This window comes from Salmo salar, chromosome ssa11 (genome assembly GCF_905237065.1).
Source record: "Salmo salar chromosome ssa11, Ssal_v3.1, whole genome shotgun sequence".
Taxonomy (NCBI): Eukaryota; Metazoa; Chordata; class Actinopteri; order Salmoniformes; family Salmonidae; genus Salmo; species Salmo salar.
The window spans coordinates 47,356,002-47,381,347 of NC_059452.1; the positions used below are offsets into that span (position 1 = coordinate 47,356,002).

Below are 25,346 nucleotides of genomic sequence, written 5' to 3' on the forward strand. Positions count from 1 at the left end.
GTGTGAGGTCCTTTAACTTCTGATGGAGTTGGGTCTTGTGTTGGGCTGATGAGGTCCTTTAACTTCTGCTGGAGTTGGGTCTTGTGTTGGGCTGATGAGGTCCTTTAACTTCTGATGGAGTTGGGTCTTGTGTTGGGCTGATGAGGTCCTTTAACTTCTGCTGGAGTTGGGTCTTGTGTTGGGCTGATGAGGTCCTTTAACTTCTGCTGGAGTTGGGTCTTGTGTTGGGCCAAGGTCCTATAACCATCTGAGTGAACTCTACTCTCACCATTGTAGAGTCAGGTTCATCATAACCAACCTGAGTGAACTCTACGCTCACCATTGTAGAGTCAGGTTCATCATAACCAACCTGAGTGAACTCTACGCTCACCATTGTAGTCAGGTTCATCATAACCAACCTGAGTGAACTCTACGCTCACCATTGTAGAGTCAGGTTCATCATAACCAACCTGAGTGAACTCTACGCTCACCATTGTAGAGTCAGGTTCATCATAACCAACCTGAGTGAACTCTACTCTCACCATTGTAGAGTCAGGTTCATCATAACCAACCTGAGTGAACTCTACGCTCACCATTGTAGTCAGGTTCATCATAACCAACCTGAGTGAACTCTACGCTCACCATTGTAGAGTCAGGTTCATCATAACCAACCTGAGTGAACTCTACTCTCACCATTGTAGAGTCAGGTTCATCATAACCAACCTGAGTGAACTCTACGCTCACCATTGTAGTCAGGTTCATCATAACCAACCTGAGTGAACTCAACTCTCACCATTGTAGTCAGGTTCATCATAACCAACCTGAGTGAACTCTACTCTCACCATTGTAGTCAGGTTCATCATAACCAACCTAAGTGAACTCTACTCTCACCATTGTAGAGTCAGGTTCATCATAACCAACCTGAGTGAACTCAACTCTCACCATTGTAGTCAGGTTCATCATAACCAACCTGAGTGAACTCTCTACTCTCACCGCTGTAGAGTCAGGTTCATCATAACCAACCTGAGTGAATTCTCTACTCTCACCACTGTAGAGTCAGGTTCATCATAACCAACCTGAGTGAACTACTCTGCTCATTGCATAGTGGGCACAAAGCGGGCGCCAGGCTTTCAGCAGGGCCAGGGGAGATAACAAAAGCCTGTAGCACACAGGGAGGGATGAAACCACACCCACTACGGGGGGATGCCTTCAGCCCCCTTATATGAGAGAGAGAGATGGAGAGGGAAGGAGAGGAAAGGAGAGGGCTAGAGAGATGGAGAGGGCTAGAGAGAGGGAGAGGGCTAGAGAGAGGGAGATGGCTAGAGAGGGAAGGAGAGGGCTAGAGAGAGGGAGAGGGCTAGAGAGAGGGAGAGGGCTAGAGAGAGGGAGATGGCTAGAGAGGGAAGGAGAGGGCTAGAGAGAGGGAGAGGGCTAGAGAGAGGGAGAGGGCTAGAGAGAGGGAGAGGGCTAGAGAGAGGGAGATGGCTAGAGAGGGAAGGAGAGGGCTAGAGAGATGGAGAGGGCTAGAGAGAGGGAGAGGGCTAGAGAGAGGGAGATGGCTAGAGAGGGAAGGAGAGGGCTAGAGAGAGGGAGAGGGCTAGAGAGAGGGAGAGGGCTAGAGAGAGGGAGAGGGCTAGAGAGAGGGAGATGGCTAGAGAGGGAAGGAGAGGGCTAGAGAGATGGAGAGGGCTAGAGAGAGGGAGAGGGCTAGAGAGAGGGAGATGGCTAGAGAGGGAAGGAGAGGGCTAGAGAGGGAGAGGGCTAGAGAGAGGGAGAGGGCTAGAGAGAGGGAGATGGCTAGAGAGGGAAGGAGAGGGCTAGAGAGAGGGAGAGGGCTAGAGAGGGAAGGGAGTGTGAGAGAGAGAGCGGGGGAGGGAAGGGAATCTGGTTTGTGTGTGTTGATGTTCATCTCCATCATAAAGTTTCTAATCTGACGTAACAAAGCCTCTGTCCCCTCCGCCTGTCTGTCCCCCTGCTCCCCCTGTCCACAGTTTCCTCCTCCCTATGCTCACGTCTCCTTACAACTGATGAAACTAGACACACAATGGTGGAATGGCACAAAGCGGCCGTGGGACATGGGAGCGCCCCAGGAACTCTCTGAGGGGATTTGGTCAAAGCCCTCTTCTCTCTGTGAGAGTCAGTCACACATAGGCCCACTTCCTCTCTCTGTAACCAGAGCCCTCTGTGTGAGAAGCATCCGATTCACATTCAAATCCTACACTTGAGATCATGGCCACCAGACCACCACTACTCCACATTCTTAATGTTTTACTCATTGGGTATTGAGTTTCATTTGAACAATTGCCCAACCTTGGCGGGATTACTACCTCTGAACTTGCCTGGCTAGCCAGAGAGAGAAGAGGATTGGTTCCTTCCCTAGGGTCTAGTTCCTCTCAAGGTTTCTTTCTTCCTATAGGTTTTTTCTCCACTGTTACCCTAGACTGGCTCTTTAGTGTTCAGGTCCATGTTGAGGCTGGCTCTTTAGGGTGTTCAGGTCCGTGTTGAGGCTGGCTCTTTAGAGTGTTCAGGTCTGTGTTGAGGCTGGCTCTTTAGAGTGTTCAGGTCCATGTTGAGGCTGGCTCTTTAGGGTGTTCAGGTCCATGTTGAGGCTGGCTCTTTAGAGTGTTCAGGTCCATGTTGAGGCTGGCTCTTTAGGGTGTTCAGGTCCATGTTGAGGCTGGCTCTTTAGAGTGTTCAGGTCCATGTTGAGGCTGGCTCTTTAGGGTGTTCAGGTCCATGTTGAGGCTGGCTCTTTAGAGTGTTCAGGTCCATGTTGAGGCTGGCTCTTTAGGGTGTTCAGGTCCATGTTGAGGCTGGCTCTTTAGGGTGTTCAGGTCCATGTTGAGGCTGGCTCTTTAGGGTGTTCAGGTCCATGTTGAGGCTGGCTCTTTAGAGTGTTCAGGTCCATGTTGAGGCTGGCTCTTTAGGGTGTTCAGGTCCATGTTGAGGCTGGCTCTTTAGGGTGTTCAGGTCCATGTTGAGGCTGGCTCTTTAGGGTGTTCAGGTCCATGTTGAGGCTGGCTCTTTAGGGTGTTCAGGTCCATGTTGAGGCTGGCTCTTTAGGGTGTTCAGGTCCATGTTGAGGCTGGCTCTTTAGAGTGTTCAGGTCCATGTTGAGGCTGGCTCTTTAGGGTGTTCAGGTCCATGTTGAGGCTGGCTCTTTAGAGTGTTCAGGTCCATGTTGAGACTGGCTCTTTAGAGTGTTCAGGTCCATGTTGAGGCTGGCTCTTTAGGGTGTTCAGGTCCATGTTGAGGCTGGCTCTTTAGAGTGTTCAGGTCCATGTTGAGGCTGGCTCTTTAGGGTGTTCAGGTCCATGTTGAGGCTGGCTCTTTAGGGTGTTCAGGTCCATGTTGAGGCTGGCTCTTTAGGGTTTTCAGGTCCCCGTTTTACTAAAGCTTTGTAAAAAGTATGTTCAAATGAAATCTGATTGATGGATTTTTGTTTTGCAATGTACAATTCAATTTCTCTCCCACTCTCTCCCCCCTATCTACCTCTCTCTCTCCCTCTCCCCCTTCTCTTCCAATCTCTCCCCCTCTCTCTATCTCTCTCCCCCTCTATCTCCCCTTCCCCCTCTCTCTCTCTGTCTATCGCTCTCTCTAACTCTCTCTCCCTCTGCATGTTGTCCAGTAGTAATATAATAGACTGACATATGGAACACATGAGGGCGCTGTCGAGGCAGTAGATGAGTGTCTACCGGTAGGAATACCTGTAGACGTTTCAGATGTGCAACACCATCAGGTGTAAAATCAAATGTCAAGTGCCTTAATTACATGTAACATTTAGAAACACATTTAGCCTCGATTTAAAACAAAAACACGTTCCTATGGTTTGTGATACAAATTATTTTTGATTTGTTGAATGTTTACTTTTCCAAAATTAGGCATACTGAATTTATAGCCTGGGCCCTATAGGCGATCTATGAAAAATCACAATTAGAAGCACATTTAACCATACTTTCCCACTGGATGTTAAAGTGGTTTACAAAACATGTCCACCTAAGTGGAAATATTGCACCACATCAGAACCCGGGTCATCTCTGTCCTCGCGCCTCCAGTTTACCTGCCATCCTTGCATATATTATGCAAATAGGCGGAGCGGCTGGTGCCTATCCAAGGAGCAAGGATGCTCCTCCGGAATAACCCGAATGGAAAAAGAGAGAGAAGGAGAGGAAATCTGTGAGGAGGAAATTATCCACATGGTATCAGAAAAAATGTATCGATGGTGCAGCTAAATTCCATTTTACCTGGCAGGGGAGAAAACGATTCCACTGACCGTGGGTTGTATGAATCACGAATGGATCCTAATTTAATTTTGAGCAGGAAAAGATTTTTGCATTTTTTATCGTTCTATTTTATTCTTATTTATCAAGGTAAGTCCCGTGTTCATTATTGAATTGGCTTAGCCTACTGTCCTACTATTTGAATAAACTACATAGACTATTCATGTTTATATATTTTGATTTATTCGTTAAGTATTTTTTTTTCGTTTCTTACCATTTAATCATTCATTTACATTACTTTTTTTGTTGTTGTTGCAGGAATACAACCAGCCAGTTGTTTTCTATATCATAGATGCGGAATATTGTAATTCACTACTATGGACGCTATTTTTGCGCACCTGTTATATGTGTAGAACTGTACTTTGTCGGTGATTGTTGTCACATTCTGATATTCTGATTTCGTATTATTGATTTATTCAGAAATGTTTTATTTTTCCTTTTAATCATTTTGATCACTCATCACTTCCCTTAATTGTTTTACTCATTTATTTCAGCGCATATTTCGTGGGGCATAGACGCGGTGAATATAACACACTGGCATGTTAAGTGAGTTTCATAAATCATGTATCATTCATTTGTAAAATGATGTATTATTATTATGTTATATGAAGACGTTATTACACTGTCATTTTTGAAGATGATTTTCATTGCGAATGTATTGAGTGTTGTGTTTATTGTCTGAGTTGTAGTCACACAGTAGTCATTTTCAGCCTCGTATTCTGTTGATGTCAGAGAAAAGGTCCTAGTCTTTTTGCGCAGTGGTTCTTTTTCCTGACCAACACAAGTGCTGATTACCTGCTAGGAACAAACCTTTCCTTGTTCTCTCTTTCTCCCAACAGCAAAAGCAGCAGTATAATGCTGGCGAAATGGGATACCGCTTCCCAAAGAGGACAGGTAGGAGAGCGGAGCCGCTGTTTTGAAACGCAGCATTGATAGAGCACGTTAAATATGTCAGGCACAGACACCAGAAATCACAACTCATGACCCTGAGCTTTTCATTCCCAGAAAAATACAGAACTTATACCTGGATTTCTTTCAGTACATAAAGACCCCAAGCTCGTTTTGTAGTGTCTGTGCATTAGATTAAATTGGAGGAAATATGTTAAAATATGTTTCTATATGTATTACCTGTTTGTTTTATATAAAATTGCATTTCTTTACGTTGTAACATTAGTAGTGTACCTATGGTCAAGTAGAACAAAACGCATGCAATTTGTTCATGATCTGTACACTTCATTAGAGGCACAAGATGTCTTACCCATATCTGCAAACTACTCCCATTAGAAAATATCTTCCATAACAGTGTTTCTCTGTGAGAAACCATAGTTTAGGCTTCTATATAGGTTAGTAAACAATGTAGAAAACTCACACTAGCTGGGGTCACACAGGTCTCATACTGTCCCTTGGTCCTAAAGACCATTTCTTTTCAATCCAAACCCAGCTACATCCCAAGAGCCTAACATGCAGCAGTTCTATCTGTTCTATAATCTGTAGTTCCTGTCCTAATCAGCATTGTTTCAGTTTGCTGACATTACGTGTTCCATCATTGAGGTGCAACATGATAACTGCATGTTGTTGAGAGTCATTACAAAGGGACAGATACATCTGCTGTTGTACGATCAGTAATTCTCACTCAGCTCTCTGTTCACAATGACGGTCCTAATAATCAATGGTTAATAATGCAGACGCAGCTCAGCCCCTCCTCTCTCCTCTCTCCTCTCTCCTCTCTCCTCTCTCCTCCCTCCTCTCTCCTCTCTCCTCTCTCCTCTCTCCTCTCTCTCTGTGCCTTTGTCCCTGGTCTGGTCTGGTCTGGTCTGGGAGATGAAAGCAGAGGTTGGAGGGCTCAGGTGTCTGGGCTGGGAATGAGGCTGGGTAGAAGCTGGGGCTGGGGTAGAGGTGGAGGCTGGAGCTGGGGATAGGGATGGGGTGGAGGCTGGATTTGGGGATAGGGGTAGAGATGGAGGCTGGGGCTGAGGCTGGGGAGAAGCTGAGTCGGGATGGTGTAGAGGTGGAGGCTGGGGAGAAGCTGAGACTGGGGACGGGGTAGAGGTGGAGGCTAGGTAGAAGCTGAGGCTGGGGACGGGGTAGAGGTGGAGGCTGGGTAGAAGCTGAGTCTGGGGATGGGGTAGAGGTGGGGGCTGGGGAGAAGCTGAGGCTGGAGACGGGGTAGAGGTGGAGGCTGGGTAGAAGCTGAGGCTGGGGATGGGATAGAGGTGGAGGCTGGGTAGAAGCTGAGGCTGGGGATGGGGTAGAGGTGGAGGCTGGGTAGAAGCTGAGGCTGGGGATGGGGTAGAGGTGGAGGCTGGGTAGAAGCTGAGGCTGGGGATGGGGTAGAGGTGGAGGCTGGGGAGAAGCTGAGGCTGGGGACAGGGTAGAGGTGGAGGCTGGGGAGAAGCTGAGGCTGGGGATGGGGTAGAGGTTGAGGCTGGGTAGAAGCTGAGGCTGGCTATGGGGTAGAGGTGGAGGCTGGGTAGAAGCTGAGGCTGGGGATGGGGTAGAGGTGGAGGCTGGGTAGAAGCTGAGTCTGGGGATGGGGTAGAGGTGGAGGCTGGGTAGAAGCTGAGGCTGGAGACGGGGTAGAGGTGAAGGCTGGGTAGAAGCTGAGGCTGGGAATGGGATAGAGGTGGAGGCTGGGTAGAAGCTGAGGCTGGGGGTGGGGTAGAGGTGGAGGCTGGGTAGAAGCTGAGGCTGGGGGTGGGGTAGAGGTGGAGGCTGGGGAGAAGCTGAGGCTGGGGACGGGGTAGAGGTGAAGGCTGGGTAGAAGCTGAGGCTGGGGTGGGGTAGAGGTGGAGGCTGGGTAGAAGCTGAGGCTGGGGATGGGGTAGAGGTGGAGTCTGGGTAGAAGCTGAGTCTGGCGACGGGGTAGAGGTGGAAGCTGGGTAGAAGCTGAGGCTGGCGACGGGGTGGAGGTGGAGGCTGGGTAGAAGCTGAGGCTGGGGATGGGGTAGAGGTAGGGGCTGGGTAGAAGCTGAGGCTGGGGATGGGGTAGAGGTGGAGGCTGGGTGGAAGCTGAGGCTGGGGACGGGGTAGAGGTGAAGGCTGGGGAGAAGCTGAGGCTGGGGATGGGGTAGAGGTGGAGGCTGGGTAGAAGCTGAGGTGGAGACTGAGGCTGGGTAGAGGTGGAGGCTGGGTAGAAGCTGAGGCTGGGTAGAAGCTGAGGCTGGGGACGGGGTAGAGGTGGAGGCTGGGTAGAAGCTGAGGCTGGCGATGGGGTAGAGATGGAGGCTGGGTAGAAGCTGAGGCTGGGGACAGGGTAGAGGTGGAGACTGGGTAGAAGCTGAGGCTGGGGACGAGGTAGAGGTGGAGGCTGGGTAGAAGCTGAGGCTGGGGATGGGGTAGAGGTTGAGGCTGGGTAGAAGCTGAGGCTGGCGATGGGGTAGAGGTGGAGGCTGGGTAGAAGCTGAGGCTGGGGATGGGGTAGAGGTGGATCTGGGGAGAAGCTGAGCCTGGGGACGGGGTAGAGGTGGAGGCTGGGTAGAAGCTGAGTCTGGGGATGGGGTAGAGGTGGAGGCTGGGTAGAAGCTGAGGCTGGAGACGGGGTAGAGGTGGAGAATGGGTAGAAGCTGAGGCTGGGGGTGGGGTAGAGGTGGAGGCTGGGTAGAAGCTGAGGCTGGGGATGGGGTAGAGGTGGAGGCTGGGTAGAAGCTGAGGCTGGGGATGGGGTAGAGGTGGAGGCTGGGTAGAAGCTGAGGCTGGGGACCGGGTAGAGGTGGAGGATTGGTAACACAGGTGGTGGAGTCCTGAGTTCCAGGGTGGAATAATAAGCCTATGTGCTGCATCTACAGCGACTGGGTTAGAATTTATAGGAGGGAACGCCACATTCTGGGGCAGAAAGGACAGACTGACTCCTTCCCTGACTAACTTTGATCATTCTTAAACTGTTAAAACCTCTTAAGGATCAGACCCTTTTTTTTCAATTTCCACCTAAAATGACATACCCAAATCTAACTGCCTTCCAGCCCAGGCGCAAACCTGTCTAGAGTGACCAAACTCTGTCATATTGTGGTCTAACTCAAGTGGGAGAACACCCAACACTTAGAGCCTGGTTAGGGAGTCGCAACGTGACAGCAACATCCACTACCCCTTTAGCAAGAAAGTTCTTTACAACCATTCAGACAGCATAATACCTAAAGAAAACTATCTCCAAGACAACTGCTCTTTGAGTAGAAACAGTGCTACTCAGATTCAGTGGTGTCAAGTACTTAAGTGAAAATACTTTAAAGTACTACTTAAGTCGTTTTTTTGGAGTATCTGTACTTTTTACTGTATATATATATTTTACAACTTTTACTTTTACTTCACTACATTCCTAAAGGAAATCATGTACTTTTTTACTCCATACATTTTCCCTGACACCCAAAAGTACTCCTTACATTTTTAATGGCTAGCAGGACCGGAAAATTGTTAAGTTCACTAACACAAATGCTTCATTCATAAATGATGCCTGAGTGTTGGAGTGTGCCCCTGGCTATCTGTATAAACAAAATAAAATTATGCCGTCTGGTTTGCTTAATATAAGAAATTAGAAAATATTTATACTTTTACTTTTAATACTCATGTATATTTTAGCAATTACATTTACTTTTGATACTTAAGTATACTTAAAACCAAATACTATCTTTACTTTTACTCAAGTATTACAATTGGGTACTTATTCCACCACTGCATAGATTTTACTATTGCTCACTTCAAATAACCTCTCAATAGCCTTTTTTTCTATAAGAGTGTAGTGCTCTGTAGTTGTTATTGTGGGTGGATGACAGTTCTCTTCTCTCACCTCTAGTCATGAGGATTCTGCTTACCTGGAATTCTTTAACTCTTTATCATATCATTTTAGATTATCGATTTGAAGCCAAAGTTCTCTCAGCCCTTCTACTCATTCTAGAATTCTTCTACCTGGAATTTTGTATCTCTTTATCATATCACTCCAGACTCTGATTTGGCATGAATGTAGCCTACTGTAAATCTTATTGGAATTTTGTGAGACCAAAACGTATAATTGTACTATAAAACGTTTCGATGTCAAACATTTAATCAACTCAGTATTAAATCTGTCACCTGAGAGCATGGCAAGCTTCTCCAGATGATCGAGGCTTCACTGTATTCGTTATTAAACTCAGGAAACTTTAACACTGTTAATTAAAGCGAATCAGTTTCTGTTACAAAGAGCTTAGTTTTGGTTTGCTGGGAATAACCCATTCTTCACTCTCTCAAACACTGACTAGACACTCCATATGTAAATGATAACATTTAATATATTTGGTCAGGACTAGACTCTTTCAAACAGCTGCTGGGTCTGGCAAGCAGGACTCTGGTCAAGTCAGGACAGGCTCATACGGCTAGGATGAAATGATTGTCTCTTCTGAGTGCATGTTGAAGATAATTGTATTGTATTTACTTGTTCTTTCTTTTCAATCTTTCCCCATAGGAACTTCATAGAACTGCAGATACATTAGCAGCCAATGTATCATCAGCCAATGCATCACTAGCCAACACGTCAACCAATGTATCATCAGCAAATGCATCACTAGCCAACACGTCAACCAATGTCTCCTCAGTTCACTCATCTTCATCCAACTCTTCGTCCCTCCACCTATCATCCATCAAGCCATCTTCAGTTGGCAGATCTTCAGTCCACTACTTCAACACAACTGTAGTCGATTCATCTTCAGACTCAAAGGAAGCTCTGAGGTCATCAGTAGGCCTGCGTAGGCCAACAGGTAGGCTACTATATGTTTGGTGGGAAAAGCCATTTATGGACAGAAGAGATTGTGTGAACACCCGTAGGATGTTAGAGTCTAACTGTGTAGGGTTAACATCCCTCTCCCAAACTTCCCATCCTTTCCAAGAACAATTACCCCTCTGTCTGGCCTGAGTCACCTCTCTACAACAGACACTAAGAGAGGTGAGGCGGAGCCCCTTTCGTCCAGCCCAGCTTAGTCTAAGGGGATCTCTAATGTGTACGTTTTTAATACGGCTGGGTTAACAGGTTAACAGGGTCAGGTCCTACCACCACTCTCCATCTGTCCCTCTTTCCCTCCCTCCTCAGACCACTGGCCATATGTTGCCAGGGCAACATTAGGAGCTGCAGCTATTGGTGCTAGCCACTCAGGCTTAGCTCTGACATAAAGGTCAGGTGGAGGAAGAACTGACATAAAGGTCAGGTAGAGGAAGAACTGACATAAAGGTCAGGTAGAAGAAGAACTGACATAAAGGTCAGGTAGAAGAAGAACTGACATAAAGGTCAGGTAGAAGAAGAACTGACATAAAGGTCAGGTAGAGGAAGAACTGACATAAAGGTCAGGTAGAAGAAGAACTGACATAAAGGTCAGGTAGAAGAAGAACTGACATAAAGGTCAGGTAGAAGAAGAACTGACATAAAGGTCAGGTAGAAGAAGAACTGACATAAAGGTCAGGTAGAAGAAGAACTGACATAAAGGTCAGGTGGAAGAAGAACTGACATAAAGGTCAGGTAGAAGAAGAACTGACATAAAGGTCAGGTAGAAGAAGAACTGACATAAAGGTCAGGTAGAAGAAGAACTGACATAAAGGTCAGGTAGAAGAAGAACTGACATAAAGGTCAGGTAGAAGAAGAACTGACATAAAGGTCAGGTAGAAGAAGAACTGACATAAAGGTGGGGTAGAAGATGAAGGAGAAGAAGAGGAGGAGAAAGGGAAGAATGGAGGGGGAGGGAGGAAGGTGGAGGTGGGGACTTTCTCCAAAGCTGCCGTCATGGAAAGTTGTGACTTCCCAGGTATTTGATCTTGAACAGGCAACACAGCATGTGGTACAGCACAACGCTGGTTTCATTCTACTGTGGGATTGTTTATATATTTGGTTAAGAAGGAATTTATATTGCTATCATTAGAGAATTCATCAAATAATCTTCAATATCTTCATGGAAATAAAACTCTCTGTAGAGTTAGTGTATTTGGTATAAAGGTGAATAACATTTGTATGATACTGAATGTGACTGTGTTTCAGATCCCTGTTTGTTTCCTTGTCTGAATGGAGGTCAGTGTGTCCATCCTGAGTCATGTGACTGCAGTTTATACCAAGCTACTGGAACACGATGCCAAACAGGTTAACTGTCTTCTATTCAGAGCTTCATCTGGAGTGGGGTATAGATGGTGGAAGTGGGGGGATGACAGACAGCATAAATTGGGAATTGTATGGACTGTTCTACCAACACATTCCCCATTCACCCTCCAACTGTCTGTCTGTCTGTCTGTCTGTCTGTCTGTCTGTCTGTCTGTCTGTCTGTCTGTCTGTCTGTCTGTCTGTCTGTCTGTCTGTCTGTCTGTCTGTCTGTCTGTCCAGTTCCTAACCCAGGATTTGAGAGGGAGATGACGTGTCGGTCGTGGGGCCAGTATAACTACGAGACGTTTGATGGGCTGTACTATCACTTTCCTGGGAGATGTACCTACACTCTGCTGAGAGACTGTGAAGACACCAGCCAGGCCAGCATTCTCATACAGGTAATGCTGCTGCATGTTAATCAACATAGAGCATGACTCTCAGCAGCATATCACAGATCCATATCTGGTCTAGTAGGTGTATAAAGAATACAGGGTTGGAAAGGAAAGTGGGGAGTATGGCTTGATATGGAAGGCTCAACTTGGCTTTAAAGGAAAGTGGGGAGTATGGCTTGATATGGAAGGCTCAACTTGGCTTTAAAGGAAAGTGGGGAGTATGGCTTGATATGGAAGGCTCAACTTGACTTCAAAGGAAAGTAGAGACTATGACTTGATATAGTAGACCCAACTTGGCTTCAACAGTGAGCGCTTTGTATGAAATGTATCATTTCCCAGAGCTGCTCTTCATCTCACAGTGTTTCTAAGGGTTATCGGCTCTCAGTACAGTCTTAGAGTAGAAGAGTACAGTCTTGGCCTCAGGGTAATATTTGCTCTGAAGATTAACTGAAAGCCTTCTCATTACTAGACTAATTTATGTCAATTACCGTTAGGCTACAGCAATTACCCACAATGCATCTCAACCGTCCGCAACAAACCTTGACTTTGTTCCTGAAACAAGCTGAGTAACCGAGAGGAAGTCGCTCCAGGAGAAAACTAGAATAAGAAACAGCTTTACCTGGAACTTCCTTTTTCTTTGACTTCTAGCTGCGTTCCGTTTTGTGTGCATATGGAGTCCCCTGGGGGGCCACAACGGTCTATCCATCCAATCCACTCATTAGTTATTCATAGTAGTAAACAGGGACTGGTCTCGAAATTCAATTATCTGCTGCTTAAAATGACTAATAAACCAATCCCTTCCCGTGCCTCATGGACGAGAGACCTCTCCATGTGTAGTACTGTGACCTGATGGACCAGAGTTTGGTCCAACATATGAACTGAATCGAGCAACCTCGTAAAGTTTAACTGCACACCACACTAACCATTCAAGATGAAAGCTAGACAATCCCCAAATTGCTGACTGTGCCCTCAGGGGGGCTCCTGGCACATTTTTTCATATGATTTGGGAATGCCCTGGGGATTTACAACTGTTGGTCTTGTTTGCTCTGGTCACTTGTTTCTCGGTTCATGTTTTGTGTACGAAAGCAATGTCATTGATCTAAATGTCTCTGTATTTATTTATTGTATTTACTTATTTGTTATTATTAACTAACTAACTAAAATGTTTTCTAAATGAATAAATAGTCTATTCTGTTGATTTTACAGGTCCACAATGACCCAGACTGCGGCTCGTCTCCCTACTCCTGCACGCGGTCAGTTAGTCTCTTCCTGCCCTGGGAAGGAGAGATCAGGTTGCACAGGTCCAAAGTTACCTTCAAGGGACAGAGGTAATCGATTGATTTGATCGACTCATTGATTGGTTGATTGATTGATCACAGGTCTGTTTAATAAATGTTTCATAAGCAGATGTAAATGAAGAGTTCTCCGTTGTGTCTATGTAACTCAGGCAGTGTTGTAGTGAGTCTGGTCTCCGTTGTGTCTATGTAACTCAGGCAGTGTTGTAGTGAGTCTGGTCTCCGTTGTGTCTATGTAACTCAGGCAGTGTTGTAGTGAGTCTGGTCTCCGTTGTGTCTATGTAACTCAGGCAGTGTTGTAGTGAGTCTGGTCTCCGTTGTGTCTATGTAACTCAGGCAGTGTTGTAGTGAGTCTGGTCTCCGTTGTGTCTATGTAACTCAGGCAGTGTTGTAGTGAGTCTGGTCTCCGTTGTGTCTATGTAACTCAGGCAGTGTTGTAGTGAGTCTGGTCTCCGTTGTGTCTATGTAACTCAGGCAGTGTTGTAGTGAGTCTGGTCTCCGTTGTGTCTATGTAACTCAGGCAGTGTTGTAGTGAGTCTGGTCTCCGTTGTGTCTATGTAACTCAGGCAGTGTTGTAGTGAGTCTGGTCTCCGTTGTGTCTATGTAACTCAGGCAGTGTTGTAGTGAGTCTGGTCGCCGTTGTGTCTATGTAACTCAGGCAGTGTTGTAGTGAGTCTGGTCTCCGTTGTGTCTATGTAACTCAGGCAGTGTTGTAGTGAGTCTGGGGCCAGCGGAGTGAAAATGAAATAATTAGCAGCTGTCATTCAGTCAGCCCGTAAAACCGCTTCACCAGGCCAGATATCCACACTCCTTTCATGAAACAATATCTTATCGACTATTGAAACCTGCTTGGGCTTTCTACTTTACTCGTAACATTACTGTCCTTTACTTTTGTTGAAGAATATCCTCAAACTTTGTGATGCTGGTCAGGATTTCCTTGATTGGCTGGTAGATAAGAATAGGGGATATTGTTTCTCTATTTAGTTAGGGGAGACCGGGGGAAGTTGGAACATACTTAAGCCTTTTTATCTATTAGAGATCTGTTTGGGTTAGTGATTATGTGTAGAGTGTCTCTCTGTTTATCCTGCGCATCCATTTCATCACCATTCTGAATATCTAAAGAATCCATTTGTTCTTCTGAAATATGAACACAGAAATACTGGACATTTTGAGTTCCTGTTATTATGGTGATTTGACACATTTACAACCGTGGTCTTGAATTGGACTTGCATTGTTCTGGTCTCAGTCTTGACTTGTGGTACAATAATGCTAGTACGAACTCGAACCCAGGCGCAGAGAAACACAGCAAGTAGAGATAAGGATACATCCAGATCTTTTACTTAAAGTCTTGACAGAAAACAAGGCAAGAGTACACTAAACAAAACATGAGCCCTAAGCACAGATGCAGGCCAACAGAGGAACCTAAATAGCAAGGCAGCCAGGTGCACAGAGAAGGTAATTAACCGCAGGTGAAACCAATAAGTTATGATCAGGGTAACCTGGAACCTAGATAAGGGTGCCCTCCAGTGGTAACCAAAGGAAACAACAATTAAATCGAACAGAAACGGTGACAACTTGGTCTCGGACCCCTCGCCCCCCTCCCGGTCTTGGTCCTGACTCAGACTGGAAGAGAGGTACTGGGTGTGCAGGCTTTCAGGCGTCCAACCCTTGGTCTATCTCAACTAATTGAGGTCCAGAAAAAGAGTGAATGAAAAACCTATAGTCGTGGCCAAAAGTTTTGAGAATGACACAAATACTAATTTTCACAAAGTCTGCTGCCTCAGTTTGTATGATGGCAATTTGCATATACTCCAGAATGTTACGAAGAGTGATCAGATGAATTGCAATTAATTGCAAAGTCCCTCTTTGCCATGCAAATGAACTGAATCACCAAAAAACATTTCCACTGCATTTCAGCCCTGCCACAAAAGGACCAGCTGACATCATGTCAGTGATTCTCTCATTATCACAGGTGTGAGTGTTGACGAGGACAAGGCTGGAAATCACTCTGTCATGCTGATTGAGTTCTATAACAGACTGGAATCTTCAAAAGGAGTGTGGTGCTTGTAATCATTCATTGTTCTTCCTCTGTCATCCATGGTTACCTGCAAGGAAACACATGCCATCATCATTGCTTTGCACAAAAAGGGCTTCACAGGCAAGGATATTGCTGCCAGTACGATTGCACCTAAATCAACGATTTATCGGATCATCAAGAACTTCAAGGAGAGCGGTTCAATTGTTGTGAAGAAGGCTTCAGGGCGCCCAAGAAAGTCCAGCAAGCACCAGGACTGTCTCCTAAAGTTGATTCAGCTGCGGGATCGGGGCACCACCAGTACAGAGCTTGCTCAGGAATGGCAGCAGGCAGGTGTGAGTGCATCTGCATGCACAGTGAGGCGAAGACTTTTGGAGGATGGCCCGGTGTCAAGAAGGGCAGCAAAGAAGCCACTTCTCTCCAGGAAAAACATCAGGGACAGACTGGGCGGCAGGTAGCCTAGTGGTTAGAGTGTTGGACTTGTAACCGAAAGGTTGCAAGATTGAATCCCCGAGCTGACAAGGTAAAAATCTATCGTTCTGCCCCTGAACAAGGCAGTTAACCCACTGTTCCTAGGCCATCATTGAAAATAAGAATTTGTTCTTAACTGACTTGCCTAGTTAAATAAAGGTAAAAAATAAAAATATTCTGCAAAAGGTACAGGGATTGGACTGCTGAGGACTGGGGTAAAGTAATTTTCTCTGATGAATCCTTTTTCCGATTGTTTGGGGCTTCTGGAAAAAAGCCTGTCTGGAGAAGACAAGGTGAGCGCTACCATCAGTCCTGTGTCATGCCAACAGTAAAGCATCCTGAGACCATTCATGTGTGGGGTTGCTTCTCAGCCAAGGGAGTGGGCTCACTCACAATTTTGCCTAAGAACACAGCCATGAATAAAGAATGGTACCAACATATCCTCCGAGAGCAACTTCTCCCAACCATCCAGGAACAGTTTGGTGATGAACAATATCTTTTCCAGCATGATGGATCACCTTGCCATAAGGCAAAAGTGATAACTAAGTGGCTCTGGGAACAAAACAATTATATTTTGGGTCCATGGCCAGGAAACTCCCCAGATCTTCATCCTATTGAGAACTTGTGGTCAATCCTCAAGAGGCAGGTGGACAAACAAAAACCCACATATTCTGACAAACTCCAAGCATTGATTGTGCAAGAATGGGCTGCCATCAGTCAAGATGTGGCCCAGAAGTTAATTGACAGCATGCCAGGGAGGATTGCAGAGGTCTTGAAAAAGAAGGGTCAACACTGCAAATATTGACTCTTTGCATCAACTTCATGTAATTGTCAATAAAAGCCTTTGACACTTATGAAATGCTTGTAATTATACTTCAGTATTCCATAGTAACATCTGACAAAAATATCTAAAGACACTGAGGCAGCAGACTGTGAAAATTAATATTTGTGTCATTCTCAAAACTTTTGGCCACGACTGTAGACACTTAGAGAACCTGGTTGACTTATCTGACCTCTCCTCTCCTCCTCCTCTCCTCCTCCTCCTCCTCCTCCTCCCGTCCTCCTCTCCTCCTTCTCTCCTCCTCCCGTCCTTCTCTCCTCCTCCTCTCCTCCTCCTCCTCCCGTCCTCCTCTCCTCCTTCTCTCCTCCTCCCGTCCTCCTCTCCTCCTCCTCCCGTCCTCCTCTCCTCTCCTCCTCCCGTCCTCCTCTCCTCCTTCTCTCCTCTTCCCCGTCCTCCTCTCCTCTCCTCCATCCTCCTCTCCTCCTCCCGTCCTCCTCTCCTCCTTCTCTCCTCCTCCCGTCCTCCTCTCCTCTCCTCCTCCCATCCTCCTCTCCTCTCCTCCTCCTCCTGTCCTCCTCTCCTCCTCCTCCCGTCCTCCTCTCCTCCTTCTCTCCTCCTCCCGTCCTCCTCTCCTCCTTCTCCCGTCCTCCTCTCCTCTCCTCCTCCCGTCCTCCTCTCCTCCTTCTCTCCTCCTCCCGTCCTCCTCTCCTCTCCTCCCGTCCTCCTCTCCTCCTTCTCTCCTCCTCCCGTCCTCCTCTCCTCTCCTCCTCCCGTCCTCCTCTCCTCTCCTCCTCCGTCTGTCCTCCTCTCCTCCTCCTCCCGTCCTCCTCTCCTCCTTCTCTCCTCCTCCCGTCCTTCTCTCCTCCTCCCATCCTCCTCTCCTCCTTCTCTCCTCCTCTCCTCCTCCTCCTCTCCTCCTCCCCTCCTTCTCTCCTCCTTTCGTCCTCCTCTCCTCCCCCCGTCATCCTCCCCTCCTTCTCTCCTTCTCCCATCCTCCTCTCCTCCTCTCCTCGTCCCGCCCTCCTCTCCTCTGCCTCCCGTCCTCCTCTTCCCCTCCCATCCTTCTCATCTCCTCCCATCCGTCTCTCCACCTTCTCTCCTGCTCCTGTCCTCCTCTCCTCCTCCTCCCGTCCTCCTCTCCTCTTCCTCCCGTCCTCCTCTCCTCCTTCTCTCCTCCTCCCGTCCTTCTCTCCTCCTCCCATCCACCTCTCCTCCTTCTCTCCTCCTCTCCTCCTCCTCCTCTCCTCCTCCCCTCCTTCTCTCCTCCTTTCGTCCTCCTCTCCTCCCCCCGTCATCCTCCCCTCCTTCTCTCCTTCTCCCATCCTCCTCTCCTCCTCTCCTCGTCCCGCCCTCCTCTCCTCTGCCTCCCGTCCTCCTCTCCTCCTCCCATCCTTCTCTCCTCCTCCCATCCTTCTCTCCACCTTCTCTCCTGCTCCCGTCCTCCTCCTCTCCTCTCCTCGTCCTGTCATCCTCTCCTCCGCCTCCCGTCCTCCTCTCCTCCTCCCATCCTTCTCGCCTCCTCCTCTCCTCCTCCCGTCCTCCTCTCCTCCTCCCATCCTCCTCTCCTCCTTCTCTCCTTCTCCCCCCATGCAGTGTTCAGCTGCCTCACCACATCCATGACGTGGAGCTGGAGAGGATCTCCCGCTATGTCTTGGTGACCCAGCAACATGGCTTCACCCTGGCCTGGGACGGACACAGTGGCTCTGTCTACATCAAGCTGAGCCCAGAGTGGGTGGGCAGGACCTGCGGTCTGTGTGGCAACTTCAACGCTGACGTACAGGACGACCTGAAGACCAGCTACGGTAAGAACAGAGACAGAGAGAACAGTAGAGGAGGGACTGAAGACCAGCTACGGTAAGAACAGAGACAGAGAGAACAGTAGAGGAGGGACTGAAGACCAGCTACGGTAAGAACAGAAAAAGGGAGGACAGTCACAGGTCAGTTCCAGTAATGGTGGCCCCTCCCTTTGGAAAGCTCATAGGGGTGCAGTGCAAGCTTTTGCTCCATCTCTGCTGTAACACACCTGATTCAGTTGATCAAGGTCCTGAAGAACACCTTATGGCTACAATCAGGTGTGTTAGAAGTAGGGCTGGAACAAAACCTTGCCAGAGAGGACTGAAGCACTGTACTGTAATGGTGGTAACGTTCTGCGGTGCTCCTCCTGTCTTCCCATACAGATGTGGTGACGGAGGACCTGTCCATGTTTGGGAACAGCTGGGTGGAGGAGGAGCCTCACCAGGTCAGGTGTCCCATGGTGCCCTCCATGTTCCCCTCGCCCTGCGCCTCATGTGACCCACACATACTACTGGTGAGTAACCCTGACCCACACATACTACTGGTGAGTAACCCTGACACACATACTACTGGTGAGTAACCCTGACCCACACATACTACTGGTGAGTAACCCTGACCCACACATACTACTGGTGAGTAACCCTACCCCACACATACTACTGGTGAGTAACCCTACCCCACACATACTACTGGTGAGTAACCCTACCCCACACATACTACTGGTGAGTAACCCTGACCCACACATACTACTGGTGAGTAACCCTGACCCACACATACTACTGGTGAGTAACCCTACCCCACACATACTACTGGTGAGTAACCCTACCCCACACATACTACTGGTGAGTAACCCTACCCCACACATACTACTGGTGAGTAACCCTGACCCACACATACTACTGGTGAGTAACCCTGACCCACACATACTACTGGTGAGTAACCCTAACCCACACATACTACTGGTGAGTAACCCTGACCCACACATACTACTGGTGAGTAACCCTGACCCACACATACTACTGGTGAGTAACCCTGACCCACACATACTACTGGTGAGTAACCCTGACACACATACTACTGGTGAGTAACCCTGACCCACACATACTACTGGTGAGTAACCCTGACCCACACATACTACTGGTGAGTAACCCTGACCCACATACTACTGGTGAGTAACCCTGACCCACATACTACTGGTGAGTAACCCTGACCCACACATACTACTGGTGAGTAACCCTAACCCACACATACTACTGGTGAGTAACCCTAATCCACACATACTACTGGTGAGTAACCCTGACCCACGTACTACTGGTGAGTAACCCTGACCCACACATACTACTGGTGAGTAACCCTGACCCACACATACTACTGGTGAGTAACCCTACCCCACACATACTACTGGTGAGTAACCCTGACCCACATACTACTGGTGAGTAACCCTGACACACACATACTACTGGTGAGTAACCCTACCCCACACATACTACTGGTGAGTAACCCTGACCCACATACTACTGGTGAGTAACCCTGACCCACACATACTACTGGTGAGTAACCCTGACCCACATACTACTGGTGAGTAACCCTGACCCACACATACTACTGGTGAGTAACCCTGACACACATACTACTGGTGAGTAACCCTGACCCACACATACTACTGGTGAGTAACCCTGACCCACACATACTACTGGTGAGTAACCCTGACCCACACATACTACTGGTGAGTAACCCTACCCCACACATACTACTGGTGAGTAACCCTACCCCACACATACTACTGGTGAGTAACCCTGACCCACACATACTACTGGTGAGTAACCCTGACCCACACATACTACTGGTGAGTAACCCTACTCCACACATACTACTGGTGAGTAACCCTACCCCACACATACTACTGGTGAGTAACCCTACCCCACACATACTACTGGTGAGTAACCCTGACCCACACATACTACTGGTGAGTAACCCTGACCCACACATACTACTGGTGAGTAACCCTACCCACACATACTACTGGTGAGTAACCCTGACCCACACATACTACTGGTGAGTAACCCTGACCCACACATACTACTGGTGAGTAACCCTGACCCACACATACTACTGGTGAGTAACCCTGACACACATACTACTGGTGAGTAACCCTGACCCACACATACTACTGGTGAGTAACCCTGACCCACACATACTACTGGTGAGTAACCCTGACCCACATACTACTGGTGAGTAACCCTGACCCACATACTACTGGTGAGTAACCCTGACCCACACATACTACTGGTGAGTAACCCTAACCCACACATACTACTGGTGAGTAACCCTAATCCACACATACTACTGGTGAGTAACCCTGACCCACGTACTACTGGTGAGTAACCCTGACCCACACATACTACTGGTGAGTAACCCTGACCCACACATACTACTGGTGAGTAACCCTACCCCACACATACTACTGGTGAGTAACCCTGACCCACATACTACTGGTGAGTAACCCTGACACACACATACTACTGGTGAGTAACCCTACCCCACACATACTACTGGTGAGTAACCCTGACCCACATACTACTGGTGAGTAACCCTGACCCACACATACTACTGGTGAGTAACCCTGACCCACATACTACTGGTGAGTAACCCTGACCCACACATACTACTGGTGAGTAACCCTGACACACATACTACTGGTGAGTAACCCTGACCCACACATACTACTGGTGAGTAACCCTGACCCACACATACTACTGGTGAGTAACCCTGACCCACACATACTACTGGTGAGTAACCCTACCCCACACATACTACTGGTGAGTAACCCTGACCCACACATACTACTGGTGAGTAACCCTGACCTTAACCCTCACATACAGGTGGTGAATGACCCTGACCTTAACCCTCACATACAGGTGGGGAATAACCCTGACCTTAACCCTCACATACAGGTGGGGAATAACCCTGACCTTAACCCTCACATACAGGTGGTGAAAAACCCTGACCTTAACCCTCACATACAGGTGGTGAATAATCCTGACCTTAACCCTCACATACAGGTGGGGAATAACCCTGACCTTAACCCTCACATACAGGTGGTGAATAACCCTGACCTTAACCCTCACATAGAGGTAGGTGGTGAATAACCCTGACCTTAACCCTCACATACAGGTGGTGAATAACGCTGACCTTAACCCTCACATACAGGTGGTGAATAACCCTGAACTTTACCCTCACATACAGGTGGTGAATAACCCTGACCTTTACCCTCACATACAGGTGGTGAATAACCCTGACCTTTACCCTCACATACAGGTGGTGAATAACCCTGACCTTAACCCTCACATACAGGTGGTGAATAACCCTGACCTTTACCCTCACATACAGGTGGTGAATAACCCTGACCTTTACCCTCACATACAGGTGGTGAATAACCCTGACCTTAACTCTCACATACAGGTGGTGAATAACCCTGACCTTAACCCTCACATACAGGTGGGGAATAACCCTGACCTTAACCCTCACATACAGGTGGTGAATAACCCTGACCTTAACCCTCACATACGGGTGGGGAATAACCCTGACCTTAACCCTCACATACAGGTGGTGAATAACCCTGACCTTAACCCTCACATACAGGTGGTGAATAACCCTGACCTTTACCCTCACATACAGGTGGTGAATAACCCTGACCTTAACCCTCACATACAGGTGGGGAATAACCCTGACCTTTACTCTCACATACAGGTGGTGAATAACCCTGACCTTAACCCTCACATACAGGTGGGGAATAACCCTGACCTTAACCCTCACATACAGGTGGTGAATAACCCTGACCCTGACCTTTACCCTCACATACAGGTGGTGAATAACCCTGACCTTTACCCTCACATACAGGTGGTGAATAACCCTGACCTTAACCCTCACATACAGGTGGTGAATAACCCTGACCTTTACCCTCACATACAGGTGGTGAATAACCCTGACCTTTACCCTCACATACAGGTGGTGAATAACCCTGACCTTAACCCTCACATACAGGTGGTGAATAACCCTGACCTTAACCCTCACATAGAGGTAGGTGGTGAATAACCCTGACCTTAACCCTCACATACAGGTAGGTGGTGAATAACCCTGACCTTAACCCTCACATAGAGGTAGGTGGTGAATAACCCTGACCTTAATCCTCACATACAGGTAGGTGGTGAATAACCCTGACCCTGACCTTTACCCTCACATACAGGTGGTGAATAACCCTGACCTTAACTCTCACATACAGGTGGTGAATAACCCTGACCTTAACCCTCACATACAGGTGGGGAATAACCCTGACCTTAACCCTCACATACAGGTGGTGAATAACCCTGACCTTAACCCTCACATACAGGTGGTGAATAACCCTGACCTTAACCCTCACATACAGGTGGTGAATAACCCTGACCTTAACCCTCACATACAGGTGGTGAATAACCCTGACCTTTACCCTCACATACAGGTGGGGAATAACCCTGACCTTTACCCTCACATACAGGTGGGGAATAACCCTGACCTTAACCCTCACATACAGGTGGTGATTGAGTTTAGGAGACATCTATGGTGCTGCTAACTGCCAAGTCTCTGCTTGGACCAGTGGTTCTCAGTCTCTACCTGAGGGACCACAATCATTTCAAAAGGACATTTTTGAATCTTTCACACTTTTTAGATTTAATTCTCCTCAAAATAGCTACTCTAACTCTGTGTGTGTTCTTTATTATCCTGTTCTGGGTTTGTGTGATTCATTTCCTGTTCTGGGTTTGTGTGATTATTATCCTGTTCTGGGTTTGTGTGATTCATTTCCTGTTCTGGGTTTGTGTGAGGTAAACTTGGACCTTGTGCTTACTTTGTTTTCACCGTGACAGAAAGTGGAGGAGGTGTGTGCAATGCTTCTGGAGGAACCTTTTGCAGGCTGTCATGAGTTTGTCAGTCCTCTGTCTTACATGGCTAGCTGCTCCAACGACCTCTGTCTGTAAGTAAAAACTAGTCTCCAACGACCTGTCTGTTAGTAATAACTAGTCTACAACGACCTGTCTGTTAGTAATAACTAGTCTACTAGTAATAACTAGTCTACAACGACCTGTCTGTTAGTAATAACTAGTCTACAACGACCTCTGTCTGTTAGTAATAACTAGTCTACAACGACCTGTCTGTTAGTAATAACTAGCCTACAACGACCTGTCTTTAGTAATAACTAGTCTACAACGACCTCTCTGTTAGTAATAACTAGCCTACAACGACCTGTCTTTAGTAATAACTAGTCTACAACGACCTCTCTGTTAGTAATAACTAGTCTACAACGACCTCTGTCTGTTAGTAATAACTAGTCTACAACGACCTGTCTGTTAGTAATAACTAGTCTACAACGACCTCTGTCTGTTAGTAATAACTAGTCTACAACGACCTGTCTGTTAGTAATGACTAGTCTACAAATTCTCCAACTAGGAACATTTCTATAATCAATTTTGTACGTGATGAAAACAGCGATATGGATGCTTCTAAACATCAGGGAACATCCCTTCTTCCTGCCTACCTGTCTTTGGCTTCTCTTCAGTGAAAGAGTTGTATTCTGTTTTATCTTGCCCTGAATGAAGGTCGGGTCCCAACGGTGATGTGGTATGCCAGGTGTTCACGGAGTATGCCCGGGCCTGTGCCCACGCCGACCACCCACTGAAGGACTGGAGGACTCACATTCCACAGTGTGGTAGGTACTCTTCATACCGTTATTTACCCATACCCGCATGCAGGATCCACTGTAGTTAGTTTTAGTGTAAATAAATATGTGTTGTTTCAGTTGGCTTGTTGCCCCCCCCCCCCAAAAAAAAAAATATATATATTATTCCTTCAAGGTACACATGGTAAGTAATTACACGAAACAAACCCCAAGACAAATTTAATGTCAAACATTTTTAATGTTACTTCCTGTCTCGTGATGTCACTTCATGTCCCGCGATGTCACTTCCTGTCTTGTGATGTTACATCCTGTCTCAAGGTGTCACTTCCTGTGTTCCTCAGCGATGCCGTGTCCTCCAGGTCTGCAGTATAAGGAGTGCATCACCTGCTGCCCTGTGTCCTGTAACGTGGACAGAATGTGTATCGACAACAAGCTGCAGTGTCTAGACGGATGCTACTGCCCTGATGGTGAGATTTATGGTCATGTTGTTGATTACTGTTACTGTTTTTACTTTGTAATACTTTACATTAAAGTTACTGCGACATGAAGAAGGCCTGTGAGCCCAGCACGTTGGTTCGTTTTTATTTTTGAATATGGAATAGCCGCTAAAATAAAGGCTTTTTAACTTTTCCACGAGAGAGAGTACTTCAGTTTGTTTTTGAAGTATGATGCTTTTACACAGCTGCAATTTGGTTTGTTTGTTATTCCCGTTCTCCCATGAGCACCTCTCTTTGTCTTCATACGTGATTCCAAAGCAGCGCACACTCTTTTTTTTGCATTTTGAATACTTTATAAAGGGGTTGGAAAGAGTTTAGAAGTAGTTTTTATACCGTTAGTAATTTTGTTTGTAGATAGATTCTGAATCATTAATAAACAGTTATAACTAATTGGTTAATTTCAATTAACGAGTTAAAACATTAATTCTAAAGGTGTAAAATCTACTTATTAACACTTTACAAACCATCTTTCTTCCACACTCTCCCCATATCCTCTCTCCCTGAATTAGACATATTAGAGACCCATATTCCAACCCATCTCTCAATGTCTAGACCAACTGAATTCTCTGTCTGTCTCCTATTCCTCTCTCTGTCTGAATGTCTCTCTCCCAGACCTGATCTATGAGGAGGGAAGTTGTGTGAAGGCCTCAGACTGTCCCTGTGAATACCATGGCATGGTCTACCCCTCCGGACAGACCGTTCAGGAGGAGTGTAACAACTGGTAGGACATCTCTCTATCATCTCATCTCTCTATCATCTCTCTATGATCTCTCTATCATCTCTCTATGATCTCATCTCTCTATGATCTCATCTCTCTATCATCTCTCTATGATCTCATCTCTCTATCATCTCTCTATGATCTCATCTTTCTATTATTTCATCTCTCTATCATCTCTCTATCATCTCATCTCTCTATCATCTCATCTCTCTGTCATCTCTCTATGATCTCATCTCTCTATCATCTCATCTCATCTCATTATCATCTATCTATCTATCTATCTATCTATCTATCTATCTATCTATCTATCTAT

The 25,346-nt window shown here is 47.0% G+C and overlaps 1 protein-coding gene across 1 annotated transcript in view; it reads left to right on the forward strand.

Moving 5' to 3' along the window:
• Positions 1–6,216: 6,216 nt before the first annotated feature.
• The window catches only part of otog (otogelin), a 108,997-nt gene continuing 89,867 nt past the window's right edge, over positions 6,217–25,346 (forward strand). The window contains exons 1-11 of the mRNA XM_045688871.1: positions 6,217–6,302; positions 9,818–9,957; positions 11,245–11,343; positions 11,581–11,738; positions 12,939–13,060; positions 17,908–18,116; positions 18,492–18,622; positions 23,010–23,116; positions 23,739–23,848; positions 24,160–24,285; positions 24,928–25,026. Coding sequence (XP_045544827.1) covers positions 6,217–6,302; positions 9,818–9,957; positions 11,245–11,343; positions 11,581–11,738; positions 12,939–13,060; positions 17,908–18,116; positions 18,492–18,622; positions 23,010–23,116; positions 23,739–23,848; positions 24,160–24,285; positions 24,928–25,026 — 1,387 coding nt within the window. The remainder of the gene's footprint in view (positions 6,303–9,817; positions 9,958–11,244; positions 11,344–11,580; positions 11,739–12,938; positions 13,061–17,907; positions 18,117–18,491; positions 18,623–23,009; positions 23,117–23,738; positions 23,849–24,159; positions 24,286–24,927; positions 25,027–25,346) is intronic.